General features: G+C 35.9%; 1 protein-coding gene across 4 annotated transcripts in view; it reads left to right on the forward strand.

Moving 5' to 3' along the window:
* Positions 1-23084, forward strand: part of LOC128994322 (MAP kinase-interacting serine/threonine-protein kinase 1-like) — a 128346-nt gene that overhangs the window by 37940 nt on the left and 67322 nt on the right. For all 4 annotated transcript variants that reach the window (XM_054418774.1, XM_054418775.1, XM_054418771.1 and 1 more), the window contains exon 2: positions 1128-1197. In XM_054418774.1, the coding sequence (XP_054274749.1) occupies positions 1185-1197 (13 nt within the window). In that variant the 5' untranslated portion in view covers positions 1128-1184. The remainder of the gene's footprint in view (positions 1-1127; positions 1198-23084) is intronic.

Here is a 23084-nt window from a genome sequence, read left to right on the forward strand (position 1 = left end):
TGCCCTACCTTGAATTTTCTACCACACTGGGTCTTTTGATGACGTTAACCTCAAAAACTAACATAACATCATAAAAAGTCAATGTTTATTACCTTAAATTCTTGCTGTGTGATATTCCGCCTTGTTTGTTACGTTGACATCCATAACTAAAAAATATCGAATTTTGTGATTTTGCTCTCTAACATATTTTAGTTGCTTCATCTGGTTCTCAATAATCTTAATACAATACTAAACACCATAACCGTTTTTGACTCCAGTCACCTGGCTTTGATGATAAGCCTGTTCCATCCCTGGTTCTCAATTTGAAACTATCGTTAATTCTTTTTCTAATTTCTTGTAGGATAGGATTAGGCTTTCTTGCATTTTGTGGTCAAGTTCAAGGCCTTCCTTTTCTACCGCCTTCTCTATTTAACCTGATTTTCCCCATCATTCCTACATAGAAAAAGGCAATTCATCCAAATAAAATTCTCCAATGAAATCCCTGAGCGTTTTTTAAAGAAATAGCGACAAACAGTAGTAGGCCTATCATAATTATAAATATTACTAAGGTCTCATGAATGATTCGATATTTTCTCGTTACGTAACCAAACTAAACCTAATACAATATATCAAGACACAATTCTATCTAGGTAACAATATTCATACTACCTGTTTACGGCACAAATACGTTGTTGTGATCGTTAAAAACACAAGTAGCATTTTATAATGCTGGTAGTCACAAAGAGACAGGCGGTTCGTTTGTCAATGCCAAGGCCAACGTTGTGATAACGTATATCAAGAATTCTGACTCCCTCTCACAACTTGTTTAGCGTTTCATGAATATAAGTAAAATAACGTACATTTTGTTGCAAAATACGGTTTGAAAACGAGTATAGTTCATGGTATATTGTATAAGCATTTATATAGTTTGTGACAATGTAGCTGTATCAACACAGTTCTGACTCCTTCGCACAACTACTGGTGTAGCATGTGATGAAATGTCAATTAAAATAACATACCGTACTTTCGTGTTACAAAATACTGTTTGAAAACGAGTATAGTTAATGGTATATTGTATATGCATATAATTTTACTATACTAGTGGGATTGGTAAATTTTGGTTGTAATTGCTTTGGTTCTTGTTTCAGGAGGCGTCCGTTGGCGTAGGACGTCGGGTCGAGGGGAGCCAGGATGGACCAGACAACATGCAACAATCAGGTAATTAGAGGAACCTGGTGGTTCGGAATCCATTCTTTATCTGTAGATGTATTCGCTTAGTTAACTAAAAATATACGTTTTGTATACCAGATGGGAGTACAGACAGTTTCTTTGAACAGCTTTACGAACTTATCCCTAATTCAAAAGGATTGAGGTGTCTTTTATCCTTGTGTTTGCCCTTAAATTCATATAAAATAAAAATAAATGTGGAATGCATCAATCAAAACAAGATGGCTGCCTTGTTTCTCAGTCGTCATGCTTCTGGTTCGCAAAATAGTTTCACCATTCATATTTCAAACCTGATGTTCAATCTTTAGAAGAACTTTAAAATGGTTCAGTAATTGTTTGTAATAAGGAGCACTTATTGTAACTCGAGTCCTTTTGGCAGAAAACGTATGTTTGTCCTGTACTGTATGGACCCTATGTTGTATAAGGTTTTATCATTGTTCTTTTTCGATTTTTTGTTTATCCCATTCCTATGTCAAACATCGGCAGTTTTAGAAAATAGAATTGAGCTACTGACAGAGTGCACCTAAATCAATGGTTTGATTGTTACCAATCGTTTGTTTGTTCATGGTTTGGTGAGCCATGGACTTGGCCCCAAGGCAGCGTATTGGGTGGCCCCCTGGAGTAGTTGGCGCAATTTAGGAAAACCAGACTACCTGACTCAGGTCAGTTGGCGCAATTAATGCCCACCATTTTTATCAGTACGCTTCACCCTTTTCTACCATGTACAGGCCTCTGTGGCTCGTGTGGGCGGGCTAAGAGGCAAATGAAACCGCCAACCAAACAAAATTTATTAACAATATTAACAAAATTTGTTTAATACTGATTTGTATAGAATATTTCAACTTCCTAACTGAATAAAGGCAGCTGGTTCATATATGGGAATTATAGGATGTCTAGTACCTAAACGCTTATAGAAATGCTTTACCATGCCAAATTAACATCACCTGATTATAATTACCTCCAGTTCCCACCCCTTGTGTCTTGTCGCGAGAGTAGTACGACCTTCACTTCCTTCTTGGTATCAATTATCTTCATTACTCTACACCGGAAGTTCCCTCGATGTTTACCGGAACCAGTCCGTTCCACGTTTATGAAGCTTTTTGCACTTGTAATTACTCTATGGGTTTTAGTGACGACGTGAAAGAATCAAATCAAATCAAAATCAAAATCTGCTTTATTTCCAAAAATGTTTACAATATATACATGTACAAAATACGAACAATAGTCCCGCATAGGCCGTAAAAGACCTGTGCGCGGGACGAGCTCTATTACAAATTAGAAATATTCTTAAAAAATTAAAACTAAATTAATCAAAATACTATTTACAACTAAGCTATGAGACAGCTACAGGAACAGTTAATGCTAAATAAAAGGTAGTCGAGTGAATGGAGTTGCAGTTACTGATATATGTACGCTAAATATTGTTTGTTGTACTTGTGTATAATTATTGTTAGGTATTGTATACTGAACCGATAAGTGTCTCAGACTGATCGAGCCCAATCTCCGACAGCCAACTGCTTACCGAACGTTTATAAACTGGAAGAGATACCTGTAGATCTCTAATCTCTGATGGTATATTCCTATACAAAAAATTCGCAATATAAAAAGCATTAGTAAGGTTTGCAGACTTGAAAACTCGGGGTACCTGCATACCTACATTTACAGCTCCTCTGGTGGAATAGTTATGTGTGATTGGCGTCACTATCAAATCTTGATTAGAGTAGGTATATACAAGTAAAGTTTTGATAAAAAGTTGACGCACCGAAAGTAATTGAGTGTTTTTGAATAATACATTTGTAGGGAATCGCCTGTTGAATTGAAAAGCTATTTTAATAATTAGTTTTTGTATGACAAACAGAGGCTTTAAAATATTGCTACTAGCTCCTCCCCATACTATAATTCCATATTGAAGTACTGATTGGACAAATGCATAGTATAACATTTTTATTTCATTGATGTTAAGAATTTCGCGAACGTTTCTAAAAACATAAATTAATTTCCTAAGTTTTGTCTTTAAATATTCAATATGGGGTTCCCATCTTAACCTACTATCCAATATCACTCCCAAGTACTTGTAATGATCTACTCTCTCCAAATGTAAACAACCACAGGTAGAGACACCTGGATCTCCACAAACATGCATCACTAGTCTGAGGTTGGTGGGAGGCTTACTACTTTGTCTGAGGAAAATTGGCATATATTTTGTTTTTAAAACATTCATTGATAATACATTTTGGGAGAACCATTTTTGAATAAGGAACATATCTGTTTGCGCTACATTGAATGTTTGGTCCCAAGTATTACCTTTGAATATAACTGCAGTGTCGTCGGCAAATAAAAAGAGCTTTCCTGTGATTGGAAGTTTGTCTAAATTATTTATGTAAATTAAAAAAAGGGATGGTCCCAGCGTACTGCCCTGGACAACTCCATAGTCTATTTCACGTATATCGCTAAAATTGTTGTTAATAGAAACTAACTGGCTTCGTTTATTCAAATAACTACTAAACCATTTTAGGGCCAAACCACGAATTCCGATGCATTCCATTTTATTTAAAAGAATATTTCTATCAATGGAATCAAATGCCTTTGCAAGGTCAATGAACACAGTCAATGCTTTTTCATTTCCGTTAATACACTCCGAAATATATTTATTCATAGCGAAGAGAGCATCACTAGTATTTTTACTCTTCCTAAAACCATACTGGCACATAAAGCTCTTGTTGCTTCTTTAAGTTCAAGTTGTCATGTTGTTAGAGTATTGCTGTATAAGTAGGGGTGAAATAAAGCATTACAATTTAGATAATTGTCCATAGGGAATAAGCCATTAACGTTGGTTTGATAGTAAGTCTTAGACAAGGTCCGATTTACTTTTTCGTTTTGATGTTCCCAGAGGCCAAAGACATTACGGTCAAATTCATATGTATTTACGTATGTGTGTGTCGTTAGCGCAATAACGCGAGTAAATTACCAAATTTTAATAAAATTAGATTCATACATGTAAACCTACATTTATTTAAACGAGGTCGCGAGCCAGTATGATCGGACTATAGGAACGGGGTTTTATGGGGTGAAAATTGATTGGAGTAAAATATGGGCTTAAAAAAACTCACCTTCCCTGCTGTAGCAAACCTAAGTACTCACTCATTAAAATTAATGCTATTTAAGAAGGGAATCTGAAAATTAAAGGAGAATTTTGTGAAAATCCAACTAGGTAAATGGTAAATCGTTTAGTCTACAGGTGGGCTGCGGTGGGGTATTTCTTGACATTAATTACACAATATGTGGTACCCCAGATGTTTAACTGGGTTCAAATCCAGCAAATCGCCAATGGGTTTTAACTGCGCGACAACGCTGTGTGAAACGGTGCGATGCCATCAAATGATCTGTTAAGTTGTTCAGTTAGAAAAAGATAACGTCACTCGTGCGGGATCTTTCTCTTTCTTCGTTGGAAAATCATAAATTACATGGTTGATTACTCATCACATACTCTATATTCTGTTACATTACAATGTATATAAACTTTAAACGGCCAATAGCCACTGCATTCCAGATACGGTACTCTACTTGCTTGTCACGTTTGAAGGTGACTCTTCCTTTACAAGTGAATACAAACTCTTCTTTATTCTGGGTGTAGCATCGTGCATAGGACAGACTCGAGTGTATGTGATCCATACGATGTTTTAGATAGCAAATAACTTCCAATAGATTTAGTTTTTCTGTGACAGTATTTATGCAGGTTGGGTTTTGTGTAAGTTATTGCTGATGGAAATATGAAATATGATGTTATTAAATGGCAATACCAATCGGAAACTCCTAGCTGCTGTCAAAAATTAACTTTTATCTGTTAAAAAGTGTCAAGATTCTTTGGAGTTTGGTTGTGTGTATCAAGCCTTTAAAATAAGTTTATGTGCTATAATTCTAAGGAAGGAATCAACAGTTTTGTCATACTTGGGATAGTTATTCTTTTATTCACGGTCCATCCATATACTGCCCCCTAGTTATCTAAAATTAAATGGTCATAGTAAATTGTTCAATGAATACAATCATACCTGATATTTCGTCATGACTCTTGCTCCGAGAATTGACCACACAATGTTCATTCATCAGGTAACACAAAACTTGAACGGTTAAAACATCACTAGAATTAGTATCATGGTTTTTAACCTATTACAACTTACAACGTGATTCGGAATAAATTACACAAAGGGCATAGTAAATCAAATACTGTAGTTTTGTTGCATTAACTAATGTTATGGTGGTACTTCGCTCTGTACCATAAATAACTTGACTCTTAATATGAAGAGCCACTTACAACAAGAATTGTTAAACTCTTAACCTCAATACGACGATATGCATGAATCTTTGTAAGGCTCTGTTACGAAACAATTCTTAGCTTTCTTCTATAGCCTATTGACTTTCTTTTTATTTTTTTCCTAACTGAGGAGTTTGGTTTCTTCTTTAAACCTTGCGTCAACATATGGACCTTTGGCCTAACCTAGAACCATAAACAGACAGAGTATCAACTCCATCTAAATTGCTAACGCATGTTTGCTAACGTTTCTAACCCATGCTAGTTTTGACATTTGAGGACCAGTGCTGTGATCTATCTAGAAAGGGTGGTAAATTATACGTTGTCTTTACACTGAACAGAGAATAATGTAACTGGAGTCACCACTCTGTGTTTAAAAAGTGTACCACTGTTTTGCTGTTTTTCAGTTTTTCGTGTTGTTATGTTGGCCTTTGGTTGGTTGGATAGCTGTCGAATTCGAACCAATCAGATGGAGTTATTTTTTACAAGTCCAACCAACTAAAACAGTATTACCACAGACAATATAATACTTTAATGTTAATGGTTTATTCCATTGTCTGTGGTATTACCAACAAAAACACTGCAACAAGCGGCCACCTTGATGGCACGCTTTTCTCTAATGTTCAACCAGAGAGTAGTGGTCCCAGTTATTATCTATTCATCTCAATGGGTCTTTTTCGTCACACCGGACATAGTGTAGTTCACTATTTCCCAGTATAAGCGGCTCTCTAGTAGTGTGTAGTGTTTAGAGAGCTTTGTAGGCCTACCGTGTTCCTCTTCGTGTCACGGTATCGAGTTCTGTATTCATTTTCACCGAACGCTTCTGCCAGCCACAACATCCAGTTTGCTTTTTTCCAGTTAAACTGGCTCTCTAGTAGTGTAGTCAATGATTTTACTGAACTATCTTATTCCTTTTCGTTTTATTGAGTTCGGTATTCAGTTTTAAATCTCCGACTTCCATATTCAATCCGTATCCCAGCACTGTTGACAAAGCATGCCATGCTTTACTCCAGGCTGAATGTCCCTGCCAGTCCCATCCCATGCTTATGCATGCGGGGAGTGGCTCATAGACTTGCAGACATGCTGTGGCGAGACTGGGACAGCGTGGGTTTACAGCGCTGTTCGCTATCTTTTGTAATCTAAGGTGTATTTAGGTCAGACAGATTAATTTACTATTGGATTGCTTGATTGTTTCATTGTGTGCAAACATTTTCTCCTCGACGAAGGCGCTTATTTTAGTAGTAATGCTTATTTTGTACCATTATACTCTAGTTCTTCGTTTTGAGATTCTGCTAGCTCAAAAATCTCCAATGTGTTAGAAATATATACATGGGTTTCCGACCAATTTTGTTATACAAATTTACCTAAACAAATAATACCCCCGCCGCAGCAAACCTGCAGACTAAGCGAATTTCCATTAACCTGAGATTTACATTAAAATGCCTCCATAAAAATAGCACATTTATTTCCTATTTAAATAGAATAAGTTTAACGAGTACTTAGGTTTGCTGCAACAGGGAGGGTAAAAAAGTTTTTTTTTTATAAATTGATAATAGTTTAGTAAGAAATAAAAGTATTTTCCAAAATCGATCAAAATATGTTCATAAACAAGCAAACTACAACAGTTGACTTATTCTCCATAAGAATAACATGGGAATTTCAAAATTACATTTTTTTTTAATTTTCTCCGTAACAAATAGGCGCATAATAACGCTTCAATATACTAAATTATTTGTTTTTTTAAGCTCTACAAAATGGTTTAAAAAGAAATTGTGAAATTTCATGTTTTTAGGGTAAAAAATGGGAAAAACCTATTTTTACCCCATAAAACCCCCCATAAACCCCCGTTCCCATAGTCCGATCATGCTGGTTCGCGAACTCATTCAAGTTTATCCCGCCTTACACCTTCAAACCAAATTTTATCAAAATCGGACAAAAATTACTCAAGTTATCGTGCGGATGGACACATATATATATATATATCTCTCTATATATAGATATATAAAAATTTGAACGAATGGTGTTTTTGGCCTCTGGGGACATCAAAATGAAAAAGTAAATCGGTCCCGGGCTTAGGTCTTACCATGAGACCTACGGTAATAGCTACTTCCCTATAGGGAAATTCGCTAAAAACCCTAAAAACTTTATTTCAGAAGGTCGGTCCCATTCTACACAGAACTTCACTGGAGTTTCACATTGTGTAGAACACTGACTTCTACTGGAATTGGTACTTCCCTTCCTAAAATTAACCTGCAACTTAACTTTTAGAAACAATTCCTAACCTCTTCTATATAAAAAATAAAGTAACAAACTAACTCGTCCTAAGACGTAAATAAAACATATCTGATAAAAGTCTTTCATTTTCAACATAGGGTAGTTTAATTTATCAGTTTTAATATTATGTTCAATAGGTACCGTAGGTAACGGTAAAGTTACCAAAATATAATTGTATTTAAATTAAAATCTCTGATGGACTTGTAAAAAATTACTTTACACCTATTCATAGTTCTCATTTCAATATGTTCAACCCTACAAACATTTTACATTCTCAAGTACTCATAAATTACGGTAGTTGAAACATCTATATTGTCTATGTCCATATCTTGTTTGGCCTTGTTTGGCTACAAATCATTTTAATAACGTGACCCTCACTGTACATGGGCACAGTAAAATCAGATTAGATGAAATCTCACTGTTCGTTCGATTCACCTTGGTTTTTTACGTACGCTTGTTGTCAAAATGAGCATATTGTTTTCGTTCTGACTTATAACCAATGTAACAAAAATATTGAAGAACTGCATTTTATTCTACTTGTATGTCCATTTTTTATCATGACTTACTTAAGTACTCTTACTTCGCAATGTATCTCGCCTAATAATGTAATAAACATTAGTTCAATACAGCAAAAGTTAATTAACATTCAAACACAGATTTCATTTATTTTTAACTAGAAATTTTATTGTTTTTTTTTTTTTTTGCTATTTTGTACGAAGTTTTAATGGTAACCGGTTGCTGCTCTCTGTGGAAGGCTGTACTAACAGATGAAGGAGTCGGAAGATACTAAACCTGTTTAACGAGTAGGTCTGTTGTATACCAAGGTTTGAAGGTTAGTAAAGAGCCGTGGTCAGAACTATCATATGCCATTGGATCTTGAATGAGGAAGAGCTATTCTAAATTATTCCTGGTTCTTGTGTACACAAACATGGATCGTGGAACAATTTAGGCCTATTTTGAAAGTAGCGCAGGATCGATCCTAATAAAATTGTTCTAGGATAGTTGGAAATTGGACTCAGCTTTTCTTGATCATCATTGGTCGTTAATAGTCCTGACTGAAGAGTTGATCTTAGCAACAAAGCGACATAACGCGTTTCACCAACCCACACTCATCTAATTTACGTTTAAATCAAGGCCAAGCAAGTTTTGGGTAAAGTTTTACGAAAATATATTCCGTGTTATCTTATCTGTACTGACTGTCTTGGAACTCTTATCGCTAGAAGCCTGTTCCTTCCGGCAAGCCATAGTAATTTGAAATTCTCTATAATTTACTTCTTACCATTTCCAATGTCATTTTAGAACTATCAGCGTCAGCCGTCAGCGAGCCAGTTCGTTGACACGTAGGTCTTGAGTCGGGAACGTTTGTTTAGGAAGTTTATACATTCTGTACAGCATATTTTCGTACAAAGTTTGAAAAACCATTTGATGCCTTCCCAGTCCATGTTATTTTATCCCTACAAATTGTCTTGGAACTTGGAACGCTTATCGCTAGAAGCCTGTTCCTTCCGGCAAGCCATAGTAATTTGAAATTCTCTATCATTTACTTCTTACTATTTCCAATGTCATTTTAGAACTATCAGCGTCAGCCGTCAGCGAGCCAATTTGTTGACACGTAGGTCTTGAGCACAGAAAACATAGTAGTATGTTTTCTGTGGTCTTGAGTTGATAACGCACGTTTTAGGTTAGGTCTATACATTCTGTACAACATATTTTCGTACAAAGTTTGAAAACCTTTTGATGACCATACAGTCCGTATTATCTTGTCCCTACGAATTGTCTCGGAACGCTTATCTTTTGAAACATGTTCCTTCCTGCCAGCCGTAATAAACTGGTATCCCAAAATAAATAATGAAACAATAATCGTGATGTCTCATCCATTCCGAGTTGGTATCTATTGTTAAATTATTTTTGGGCTCTAGCACGGAATTGCTTTTTCGATTATTTCAGGCTAGACCATGAGGGTGTCGCAGCATTATCAATTAATATCCATTTGTGATATGCGGGATTTGATCCCATTACCTTGAGCACCGGATTCCCGCGCTCTACCACTACTAGTAGACCAGCGCGATACCATTGTTGAACATTGTTAATTATTTCACTCATTTATGAAAACGAGAGGTCGTCCAGTGGTCGAAACTCGACCAAAAATATGTAATGTACTCACTTATCTATTTTCACCCCACACTGTAAATAAAACATGCGATTGGAGTTTCCTCCATTTGTTTTGATTTTCTGTTTATATTTCGTTGTTATTTCGTAACCAGCATAGCAACGCATAAGATCCATGTTAATTTTTTCAAATTTTTAAACTCATTTTTTGTGCTTATCTTTGAGCCTATTTAAATTTATAAAGGGATTCTGCACATCTACAGGCAAATATCTTTCTAACAGTATGCGTAGATTTCCCCTGCGATGCACACGAGCTGAGAAAAAAGGTTTTAAAGAAACATGCTTGCCTATTAATATATAGATAGATTTTTTCAAATTTTTAAACTCATTTTTTGTGCTTATCTTTGAGCCTATTTAAATTTATAAAGGGATTCTGCACATCTACAGGCAAATATCTTTCTAACAGTATGCGTAGATTTCCCCTGCGATGCACACGAGCTGAGAAAAAAGGTTTTAAAGAAACATGCTTGCCTATTAATATATAGATAGATACCTTGTCTTGAGCCTAATTGGTTCGTTTGAGTTTAGACTAGGCTATTATTGGCGTAACATTTTTTGAATTACTATATATCCATTGATAAAATTACAAATTGGCCATCAACTTGTTTAGTGGAGCAAAATACACAGACACAATACAGATGAAACCGCACCTGTTGTGTAGACCGTTGTCCGCGGTATTTGTGTAGACACACAGGTGCCCCATATACACAAATAGCTGTACACAGGTGTAACGGTGTATGTGGAGCAGTAACACTAATTAAGTGGATTTCTGGCAGCGATGTGTCCAAGACGTCATAACCAGAAGTAACTACTAGTAACTGGGTCGGTGCAACTACAGAGTGCAGACTGTATGCAGCTGCACTTTGAGTAGTGTCGGGTTACTCGTCTACCGGTTGTGATATAACCATCGATTTTTATATCGCAATAGCCGCAGAGGAGAATATCGAGTGCAAACAATATAAACAACTGATTGTGAAGTAATCTGTAAGCTGTGTGTCTACGATGTCGTTGTGTCAAGTTACACATCGACAGAAGATCATATACATACACGAAGATCAAGGAGGTGGCAGGTTATCTTTCTACCTGTTTGTTGTCTGAAGCTACAACACAACATTGATTTATAGAAATACACAGCATACGAGATATTCAGTATATACCAGAAGATCAAAGCAAAGTTCAGCCTATGTATTTGTACTTTTAGCGAATTTCCCTATAGGGAAGTAGCTATTACCGTAGGTCTCATGGTAAGACCTAGGCCCGGGACCGATTTACTTTTTCATTTTGATGTCCCCAGAGGCCAAAAACACCATTCGTTCAAATTTGTATATATCTATAAATAGTGTGTTATATATATATGTGTGTCCATCCGCACGATAACTTGAGTAATTTTTGTCCGATTTTGATAAAATTTGGTTTGAAGGTGTATGGCGGGATAAACTTGAACGAGTTCGAGAACGAGCATGATCGGGCTATGGGAACGGGGGTTTACGGGGGGTTTTATGGGGTAAAAATAGGTTTTTCCCATTTTTGACCCAAAAAACATAAAATTTTGCAAAATCTTTCCAAACCATTTTGTAGACCTTAAAAAAACAAATAATTTAGTATATTGAAGTGTTACTATGCGCCTAATGGTTACGGAGAAAATTCCAAAAAAATGTAAATTTTTAATTCCCATGTTATTCTTATGGAGAACAAGTAAACTGTTGTAGTTTGCTTGTTTATGAACATATTTTGATCAAATTTGGAAAATGTTTTTATTTCTTACTAACTATTAACATTTTACAAAAAAAAGCAGTTTTACCCTCCCTGATGCAGCAAACCTAAGTACCTGTTAAACTAATTCTATTTTAATAGGAAATAAATGTTAAATTTTTAAGTAGACATTTTAGTGTAAATTCAATCAGGCAAATGGAAATTCGCTTAGTCTGCAGGTTTGCTGCGGCGGGGGTATTTATAATATTTAAGTTACACCACCTGTCTATAATATGTCTCCCTTTAGTTGTTATCTCCAGCTCAAAATCATGAACACTCGAAGGGAAAAAGGTCAACAGAAAAAAAGAAGGTGGATGGACAAGCAGATGGCTTAAACCAGGATGTATGTCATTGTTACTTAAATAATGAACGTTCTACATATACCAACATGTACCAAGAACTCAAGAACATTTGGTTCTACATGTACCAAGAAATCAACAAGAAGATCAACGAGCAAGATGAATATTACTCTGAGTTTAATTAATGCGATGATGCCAAATTCTTTGAAGTGTTTTTTAATACGCCAATGGATATTATTTTAAATTTAAGTCAAAGTTATTTAAATTTAAGCTCTTAACGGAAAGTGGTCCAAAACCATTAAAATTGTGACAAGAAATCGAATTTCTGATTAGGATAAAGAACATGTACAAGGCCAACCCCAAACAAATCTTCAGAACTTTAGCTCAAGCATTAAAAATCTGTAGATGATCGTAATAAAATATAGATGATTGGTCATAGAATACAGACAGAGCCAATCTTTATCGTATGGTTTACTGTGCAAATGCACTTTGAAGTTAATCAACTTCTTAATAGTTGGATTCAGAGGGTACTACCATAGATTAACCGTACTACATACTACATTAACTTATCAAATATATCTGTTTCCGAAATGTATGAAGCGTGTTCGTTGATATTAGTATATGGAAATTATATTTCTCATAAATCACATTTTATTAAATCTGCGATCTTCACACAATCTATTTACTTAAGTTTTATTACTGGTACGCTATTAATTTCTGGACCAAAGGAATGTGGAGTCGTCAACGCCATAAAACCTGGTTTATTTACAAGTGAGTTGCTTCTGCGATAGAACACGTTCCCGCCAAGAATTTTTGCGTCGCAGAACTTTTTACGTTCGTTTCAGTCCCAGCCAAGGTTAAGATCTAAACCAGACTTGAGAATGAAATGCTACCCAGCATAATGTGGGTGTTTCATTTCCATGTGTTTATACCGCATTATGTCTGGCATTAATCAGCTATTATTGTAAACATGTATATTCCGATTAATGTAAATTGAAACGAAATGTCTGCAGTTTTAATCTTTTCGCACTATCATTTTGCGATTTAAATGTTAAATTGAGTGTATGGTGTTTTTTCGTTCGTATGTGAGGTATGTTGAAAATTAGGGCATTGGGGTTTCAAATGGGTGATGTTTAGTGATATTTTGATGACGCAATAGACGTAATATTTGATCAAAACATTTCGTAAATATCCTCCGTTGAAACTACCCCAAAAATCCAATACTGTACTGTTTACTTACTAATACTGTAGTTCAGTCAAATCACACTATTAGCAAAGATTTGAATTAAATCTTTATAAAAGTGTTTTCATAAAACGTGGAAGAGTATGTTTACTATACTGTATCGATCTTATTGTTTTTCCCAACTTGTGATATGTCTTGTCATAGCCGTCACTAGTATCTTGTAGTTGTATTTGTTGTTGTACTGTTGTTGTTGTTGACGGTCTTGTTCAATAAAAATAAACATTTACAAAATCAATATTTATACGAAGCGATAAAATCGTTCCAAATAATTCCAATCATATAAGCTAATTTATATATGCCTATAAAATGGAATAAAATTTAGACCCTAGTGAGGTCGAATCTTGCTCGATTTTCAAAGTGACGTAATCGGTTTGTGAATTTTCGTTTTCGGTTTAAAGTTTGATCGGTATACTATTTTCTGTATCTTTGGAATCCCATTTATGTTAGGAAACAATGGTCTAATTTTGGATTATTGGTATTTATACTGTTATAATTTCTACCTCTTTGGTAGATTTATTTTATATTTGTTCTTGTGGGTTCTTATGGTCAATCTTTGAAGTAAATTTCTTCTACTAACTGTTTCTGATGTACTCTTCTTTTTTCGTCAGTGTTCTTATCATGTATTAGTTTTTCTTGCATTATGTTTTCTTCATATTTTTGTTGTGTGTTTTATAGGCTGTACTTACCCTACAAAAACGATTCACTAGCAAACTGCTATTGTTAGCAAACTACGGAAGTGCAAGTGGTGTCGTTTAAAAGACTGCTTACATTGAAACAGCTTTCTTTGTGCAAGTATAGTGCTTCTCCCTTGCAGAAAAGCAAATAAATAATATGCAAGTTGTGTAAAGGGTCACCGACATTTAAATTGCTGTTTGCTTTCTACAATTATAGATTACCACCATTCCAAACCATCAATAAGAAATACACAAGTTGTATCATTTAAAGGCCGCCGACATTTAAAACCTGTTTCATTGTGCAAGTGGTTCACCCTGTATGATGTAACCTGTGACCAGAAGGGTAGATGGATGACGTAACTCAGGGGTAGCGAGAAGCCCCAATGTTGAATGTGGAAGCCAGTTTGAATATTTCGTCACCCCTTTATCCCCCCCCCCCCCCTACCCTTTTACCTAGGCTTGGGCTGATGCAATAGTTCTGTCACATACAATCATATGACTGATGTAAGTCTTTATCAGGTTAGGGATATTTCGTCCATTGAATTGGGGTTTTAATGCATCGTGGTGAAATTGATTGAAACATATGAAAGGATAAGTGTTTTATTTGTTTTATGTAAAGGTACATTGTAACTTAAAAGGCCTTTTAGGGTAACGCAATAGTTTACTATAGACTGACTCAACTTAATCAGAACTATGTAAGCCCCACATAATTATATTGCTTTAAAGTTTGCTTTAATAACTTGTATTGTAGAATCACCATCTCGATAAAGTAACAATATAAATTAACTATTTTAAGATAAATGTACATTTAAATATTTTACTTCCACGAGACGAAGTTATTGTTGATATAAAGAATATAACGAAGATTCCAAGCGGAGACAAGATACCAAGGTTAACTCCTCCACCTACAGCCGTCGTCCGTCGTCGTATTCTCTCAGACACGCGGAAACAGCTGATCTATCATACACCTACGCGGAACTGTCACTTTCTCTGGATAAAGAATAATTTATTAACACGACATAGGTTTAATGAACCTTAAATTAATTTTTTTTTAATGTCATCGATACCTGTGGTCAGTGTCACCGGACATAAACTAGACGCGAAAACGAGCTTCAAAATTACAATGGGATGAGAAGTCTATGTTTTAACTATGTAGGTTATAGTTAAAATTATAGTGTCGAATTTGGATAGCAGGTAGACTTCTCATCTTATTCTTAAGAAAAATAAATAAAATTAAAAATGTGAATATACCATATTAAGTTTATTTAGTCTAAAATCAATATAATGCCGAGTTATAAACGCATTTATTTATTTCGAATATTTGTAACAACCCTTTAATGTAACGGGTTTTCAGAAGTAAACAAATATAACAAACATGCTATCTACTAGGAATGTTGTCCACACTTGGCCTTGTTAGTGAATTGAAATTAATTCCCTTTAACGGTGATTCAACATTTTTTCTTCGACGGTGTTTACTAGTGGTTTAGTTTTTTCTACGACATTCCTTCGATTTTCACATCGTTTTTAAGGAAGCAGCAGTTAATTTGCTTAACCGGTTACGGAAGCTTTGGTATTTTGAAATGACGTAAAAACAACGGTAAATCACGGTGATTTTTACCTCGATCATAATAGGTTTTATATTTTATCTTCTGCCGTATGATTGACTAAAGAGTTTCACATGTCCTATGACATTTAGAGAAGTTGGTTCTCTTTTTTGGAGAAAGTTCTTTTTGCTCGAAGTGACCTATGATTTCTAGGGGGACCTTCAGCTCTAGGTGGGTTCGGAACCAACGGGTCGTGGCATTAACACTTAACTTTACAATATAGCCTTTGTAAATATAAGCCATTAATATATAAATAAAGGCATTAATCCATAAATAAAGACACTAACACATATATAAAATGCATCAACACGCTTTTTCGATTGGTAGTTGAGAACAATTAGGAATATTCATTAGTGATATGCTGATTCCAAAAGTTCTCGATTCCGATTCTGATTATTAAATTCGATTCTCAATTCCGGGCTGGATTCCGATTCCAAATTCAATTATGTTTTATGAATGCATTTTAAATTTTGAAACCAAAACATGCTTACCTAGCATGTTATCTATATGTAGAAATCATAATGTCAAACACATCTAATACATAATTACAAAATTACAACTGAAAAATAATTGTAAACTACTATCCCTGTACTTTACTTCATAAAATCTTTTTCTTCCGAAATATGATTTCATTGACATATTGCGGTAAAAAAAATTGTAAACTGCTCATTGCTCAAGCCATCAACCTCTTAAATATTTTTTTATTTAGTTACCCAATTGTATTAATATATTTTATGGTAAGCTTTTTAAAGTATTGTCATACATTAGGATATATTGTTTCAATTTCCAACGTCATAATTTTTACTTTAGTCCCCCAAATGAGCCGATTCAACCTTTTCAAATACTTGGTAAACATTATAAAACTGTTACGTGAATTTAACGAAAATCCAATATTCAAGTGAAAGGCAAGCAGAAGCCCTTGGCTGAGTCACTTCCTACTGTGGTAAGCAGATTTGACGAGCAATTACACTACAGCCTACAACCCGTGGATCTCATTAGGGGCTGATGCAGCCGTGCTGACGTAACAGGGTGGCGCGACTCAGCGGCCAATAGGAGGCCGCCACGTAATCCAGCCGTAGGGAATAGGAGCGGCCCTTGTCTTGCGGATTTTCGAGAGAATATTTTAGATTTTTAGTAATTCACTGAAAATAAATAGATAATTATTAATTTTTATAGATTATTAAAACGAATGATGTTAGCAAAATAAAATAACATGTACCTTTAAATATGGACAGTACTGGAAATTTCATTCGTATGTCAAAGAGAAAGCCTATTTTGAAATAAATACCCCTGCCTTAGACAACCTGTACACTAAGTATATTCTTTTTTCTGATTGGATGTTTGCTAAAATCATTAATGTTTCCATATTTATTCAATAAAATTGCGCTCAACGAGTACCTAGGTTTGCTGCACCAGTGAATATAACCGTGTTTTAATGCTAATTTGTGATTTGAAAATATAATTAACCAAATAAAAATATAGGCCTTTGGCACATCGAAATAAAGCCTAGCGTGAGTAGATTTGCCGAAAGGTATTGGTATGATCGAATTCCGCAAGGGCTCTGCCCCACAGGCCGATATCCTAAAATGTTTTCCTTACATGTAGCAAAATTAAAATTGGACACAAACATGTTTAATACACACAATCTTTTGTGTTGAAGACATTGTAAAAGTAAACATACGGTAAGCAATATGTGTACAATATATTACAAGTTTAAAAAAAAATTAAAACCTGTTAACATCCACGCTGAATCATTTCCAAATACTTAGGTGTAAGCTAAGATTAGAACTTGAAACTCAATTCACAACAAGAACAATTAGTTTAAAACAACAAAAATAAAAACAATAGTTCACACCGCTATTTGTCGACCTTGGTCTCATTTGTGAGCGTGCCGGGACACAATGAGTCGCCAAGTTTATTGTATGACCACGACATGAACGACGTACGTGGCGCCAAAATAACCGTGGAGGTGATAACGGCGGGAAAAAAATTGGTGGGAGGAGTTACAGTGTAATTAACAAATGAGGTATACAGGTCACGTTAAAGTATTATGGTAACTAATTTTATATACGTGTCTCCAGAGTGAAGAAAATTACTTCCCGCGAGTACACATTGATGTGCTCATGGTGATGTGGCGAGTAGACTTTATGTCTTTATCTTTGCAAGTTGGTTTAAGAGCTGTTTGGGTTTTATCTCAAGATATATACCTAGAATGTCTCACTGTACATTCCGCGATAAAATTCAACGCAACAAAAAAACTTGTATTAATGCTCTGAGGGTTTTACTCTCATCAGTCAGAAACATGCCTCATCTCACATATCTATCTATCTATATATTAATAGGCGAGCATGTTTCTTTAAAACCTTTTTTCTCAGCTCGTGTGTATCGTAGGGAAAATCTACGCATACCGTTAGAAAGCTATTTTCCTGTAGGTGTGCAGAATACCTCTATAAATTAAAATAGGCTCAAAAATAAGCACAAAAAATGAATTTGAAATTTTAAAAAATTAACATGGGTCTTATGGGTTGCTATGGTGGTGACGAAATAACAACAAAATATAAACAGAAAATCAAAACAACTGGAAGCCATTCCAATCACATGTTTTATTTACAGTGTGAGGTGAAAATAGAGAAGTTTGCACAAAACATACTTTTGGTCGATTTTTCGACCACGGGGCGTGCTCTCGTTATAATTTAATGGTGACTAGCATTCCTCTGAATGCCGTTGAATCTTTTTTGATCCAGCTATAAACTGCGGTAGCACCTTCATCAGATCACATCCTCATTTCAATGCATACCTCTAAGTAGCCATCTATCTTTAACATTGCTGCATTTTCAAGTTTTCCATGCATTTTGTGTCTAGGTAACTCAGGTCCTAACTTTAAAAGTTTCAATTGTGTTATGCCTGAATTATTTTTCACTGTGTATGTTAAAAAGATTGTTAGAGGTTTTTCACAATATATACCAGATCATTGATCCCTACTACAGCTACTATACAGCTGTGCCAGTATGTCAAGGCCACAAGGTCGTTTCGCTATTGGATTAACGACTGGTTAATTGATACTCAGTCGTTAGGGTCGTTGAGCAAATTGTACTCAAACCTTTTGTGCTCGCTTAGCTCATGAAGAGATTGCGTGTAGAAGATAATGGCATTACAAAGTTAGGATTGGAATACGCCTATGCATTCATGATTCATACTTATTTTATACTCGCCTTAGTCCGAACACCGTCAACTGTTTGATTAAAATTCAAAAGGTCCAATAAGGCTATCCGCAGAGAACCACAGATGAATGTAAAACTTTCTGAGTCTATACATTTAAAAGAAATGCGGGCATCATCTGGAAAAGAATCTGGAAAAAAATTAGTCCTCCGATAGTTAAGTACATGGAAACTGATTTATCATCAACCAAATTAGTTGGCAGCGTTTTGGTTCATTTAACAGGTAATTTCCCTTTTCTGCTTTTCTCTACCAAACAAGTTTCCTTCAAAATTCTCTTAAAAAGGGATCTGCGTCAACTTGTAATGACGTCAGCGTCGCAGGTGTTAGCTGGACTCTGGAGAGTGGAGACTGCTAGCGGCTTCCTGGTGTCAAAAGTGGACAAAAAACGCGCGAAAATAGCCTGGTCACGTGATTGGTCTATTTGTGGCGTGGCGGGAACGTCCCAGCAACCTGCTGCTTGCCGGCTTTAGAACACACTACAATTTCATGGGAGTTTGGTTACAATGCAGATACCCCAGGGCTGAAAAAGATGAAGTTCTAAAACAAACCCCTTTGAATTGTCATGATCACTTAAAGTCAATTTAGACAAGAAACTAAATCGACTTAGATAGTTACAGTGTTAACCATTAATGATCAAGCTTAAATACGTAGTGGCATAGGGAAACCTTTTTCATTGGGTATCACCTGCAAGCCAATTCGAAATATAAAAATAAGCTGTGAAAACTAAATTCTTTCTTCCATGGAAATGACCGATGAAATTATTCTCATTATCTTTACGTGGTGATTTTGAAGATGAGTCCTAGGTCGACAATGCAAAAAGAAGGTTGCATAAAACCTTTCAAGGCATATATCCACTTATAGAATGTTTTCCATAGTTTTATGCCTTTGGATGTTCAGTTTGCTGATACAACGAACATACAGACAATATACATTGGATTTGTTTTAGACAAGGGGAACAAACAGACGTTCTACCAGACAGAACAGAGATCTACCAACCGATAAACTCAACAAATTTAGAGCCAAACTTTTTAAAGGGAAGAAAAAACGAATGACATGGTTTAGTATTGATTAATTGAATCGCCTAAAAGTTGAGTTTTAGGACGTGTTGTTTATGGCAACAACACAAAGTGTGTAAATAGTATCTTAGTTTTCATCATTCTTCCATCCGTAATCTGATGTTAGCAGAATCTTTATGCTACTCCTAACAAATTTCCAATATTCCAGCAGAATCTTGTTCGGCTTGACTACTCGAATTTTCAAAGCTTGTATTAATACAGAGTATTATAAAGTTTGTATCGACAAGAGAGAACGACACGGTCCCTGTTAGTTGGTAGTTGAGTTGGCAACTTGAGATGTGAGCCTTTCCAACAACGCGAGCCAACGGGGTCAACAGACGAGACCAACAGACCACCGTCACTGGGAACAGGTACAAGTTTGAAGAAGTTTTGGTACGTTGGACAGCTGCTTTCCAATTTCAGTGGATGGCGATAACTATTAGGATTTATAGAATCAACTGGATAAGGCTCGAATCCATATAAGTTCCATCATTGGCTTTGGATACTAGAATAGACTCCTCATCTCATCTTAGTAGAATTTTGAAGAAACCTGGGCTGGTTGAGAAGCTGCTTCCCAATTTGGAAGGTGATAACACTGATAACCTAAGATTTCAAGATTTGTGTTTTATCCAGTCCCTAAAGCAATTAAGTTCCATTGTTGATGGATACTAAAGTAGACGTCCCGATTGCGTACAAGTTTTAAGAAACCTGGGCAGAGTGGGCAGCTGTTTTCCAGATCTAGTGGAGGATAGTAGCAGTAGCTATTCTAAAGATTTCCATAATTGTAATGTTACCAGTCTCGAAAGTAACAAAGTTCTGCCTCTGACTTTTGGGTTTTGAAGTAGGTCCAAGGTCCAAGTTTAAATAAATCTGAGTAAGTTGACATCTGCTTTCCAGTTTGGAAGTTGATAACTATTCCGAAGATTTCGAGAATTGTGATTTATCTCGACCCAAAAGCAAGCAAGTTTCATCATTGACTTTTGTATACTAATGTAGATGTTCCAGCTAGGCTAGATGCAAGTTTCAAGAAATCTGGATTGGGTTGGTATCTGCTTCTTAAGTTCTTTTGGTGATAACTACTCCATTTAGAGAATAATGTAGGCTATATCTAATCCATTTCCGTTAGCAAATGAGTTCCATCATTGAATTTTGAATACCAAAGTAGACGTCACATCCATTTAGTCAATATTTTATCCGTATAGCAGGGAGTTGAATGAGCTACTCTGCAAGTGTACAATGATAGCTGATGTAACATATGCTGTTGTTTACAATAAATTGCCCTTTCAGTTTTGCCTTTTGTCCTTTCATAAAGTCACCGCCTCTGCCTGGGTGTCATGACGTTACCAACACTTATCCTAAGGCCATTATGAATCCGCGTGACCATTTTCACAGAAAGATGTTTTATATCCGCGAATCTGAAGTTGAAATTTACATTTATAAGTGAGTTGAAACTCACTTTTAAGTTACGTTTTCACCTTCAACCTTAGTTGTCGATCAATCTGTCAGTTTGGCGCCTCGTCACATTTGTTTCGCCTTCACTATGCAGACCATTTGAAAGTTCAATATCAATGTTGAAGATCACGCATTCAAGAGGTTAAGAACATTGCCCTGATTCTCAGAAGCATTGATTCTGAATTGTTTAGATGTTTTTAACTTGTTTTCATTCATCTCATCAGGAAACATCTTATCTGCTTTTATGTATTGTTACGGGCTTAACAGGTTCTTTACAATAAAAACTTGGCGATTTTATTATAACTATTTATTTACACTAATTATTCTATATTTACAGATATTACAGTTACCTAACACCTAACTAACCCTATCTAACCTAGCTAAAGCCTATTCTAATTTACAAAGATTCTACTTACAGCTAACCTTTACAGGATTTATCACTACTCTGTCACAACACTGTCACTACACTGTCACTAGTGTCACTACACTGTTACTCTCACTGTCACTAGCACTGTCACTGCCACTGGCACTGGTCACTCACACCGGCGTGCCGTCGCTTCGATGATTCTCTCAACTCAACTGCCGTGTGCCGGAAGACGGTCCCTTATATAAGTTTACCGTGGAACATTCTGGAGGCACCTAGTAGCCCAAACAAAGCTGTTTACAGATCACCGTAGAAGCTTCTGGTGGATGTCAAAGACCCTATTGACGTAGTCCGTTGACATGGGTCTATTGTCTTTCACTGGCACGTACGGAGAAGCCTTTGTAAACAAACAACCCTTTTGAGACGGCGCCTGGCTATTGTTACGCGGGGCTCCTGACTTGTAACAGTATTTAAACGTTGCGGGGGTTAACAGCTAGACTTTCACAGAATAGTCAATACCCCTTCCCAACCCTCTTGAGTATTGTCTTGTCACAGAATAGAGATAGAAAGACTCTGTACCACTCTTTGTTCTGTGGTAGAAATTAGATGGCTGTGATAATGTCCACGTCATTTGGTGGGCAAGTTTTCATTCTGCATATTGCAATTCGAATTTTCTCAATCTTAGTTTGATTTGAAATAAAAGTCTTAATATTTTTCTATCAGAATAACCGTCCATCGCAGCCTTGGCTTTGACATGTATGTTTTCTCCTTGGCTCGCTTTAGTTAGTTCAACTGAGTTGTGTAATTGCTCAAATATCTCTCCCCTGAGCTTCTGGCTCATTGCCACTTTGGGCATTCGAAGCTTACAAATTTAAATGCTTTGTCTGCGTGGCAACGTATTTATTATGGGCGTAGGATTCGAACTTATGTCTTCGTTTTGAGTCGTGAATGTTTCGAGAATGTTTATTCTGTACCGTCTGGGGGCGAACGGATTTAGGATTCTACTGTTGATCATATTACTCAATTGCAGTAGTACAGTCAATGGTTCTCCATTTTCCAACTAGTAGATGTGTATAATGTCCATGTCTCGTAACGAGATGCGTACTATTTACGTTATAGCCTCAGTGACTAAGCTGTTTTTGCTTTGCCTAGACGATTTATTAACTTATCTAATGATCAAGGACAGCTCGGGCAAAAATGTTTGCCATGACAAAAGCTCTACTTTTCAGAGAATTGAACCGGCCTCCTTTTTATTGTAAGGCGAGCACTTAAATTCTCTGCCACCTGAAGAAACTTTGGTTCTTAATGATATGTTTTAAATCTTTTCATCCTAATTATCCAATAATTCACAAAAGCGCTGCAATAAAATGTCCAAATTGCTCTCTATCTTCACTGTGTATCTATCCATATATATCCTCTGCTCTTATAAAAAAAACAATCTTACACCAGTGGTAAACATGTCTA

Source organism: Macrosteles quadrilineatus, unplaced genomic scaffold, assembly GCF_028750875.1.
Source record: "Macrosteles quadrilineatus isolate MER2022 unplaced genomic scaffold, UCM_ALF_1.0 Scaffold_5__1_contigs__length_97177068, whole genome shotgun sequence".
NCBI lineage: Eukaryota > Metazoa > Arthropoda > Insecta > Hemiptera > Cicadellidae > Macrosteles > Macrosteles quadrilineatus.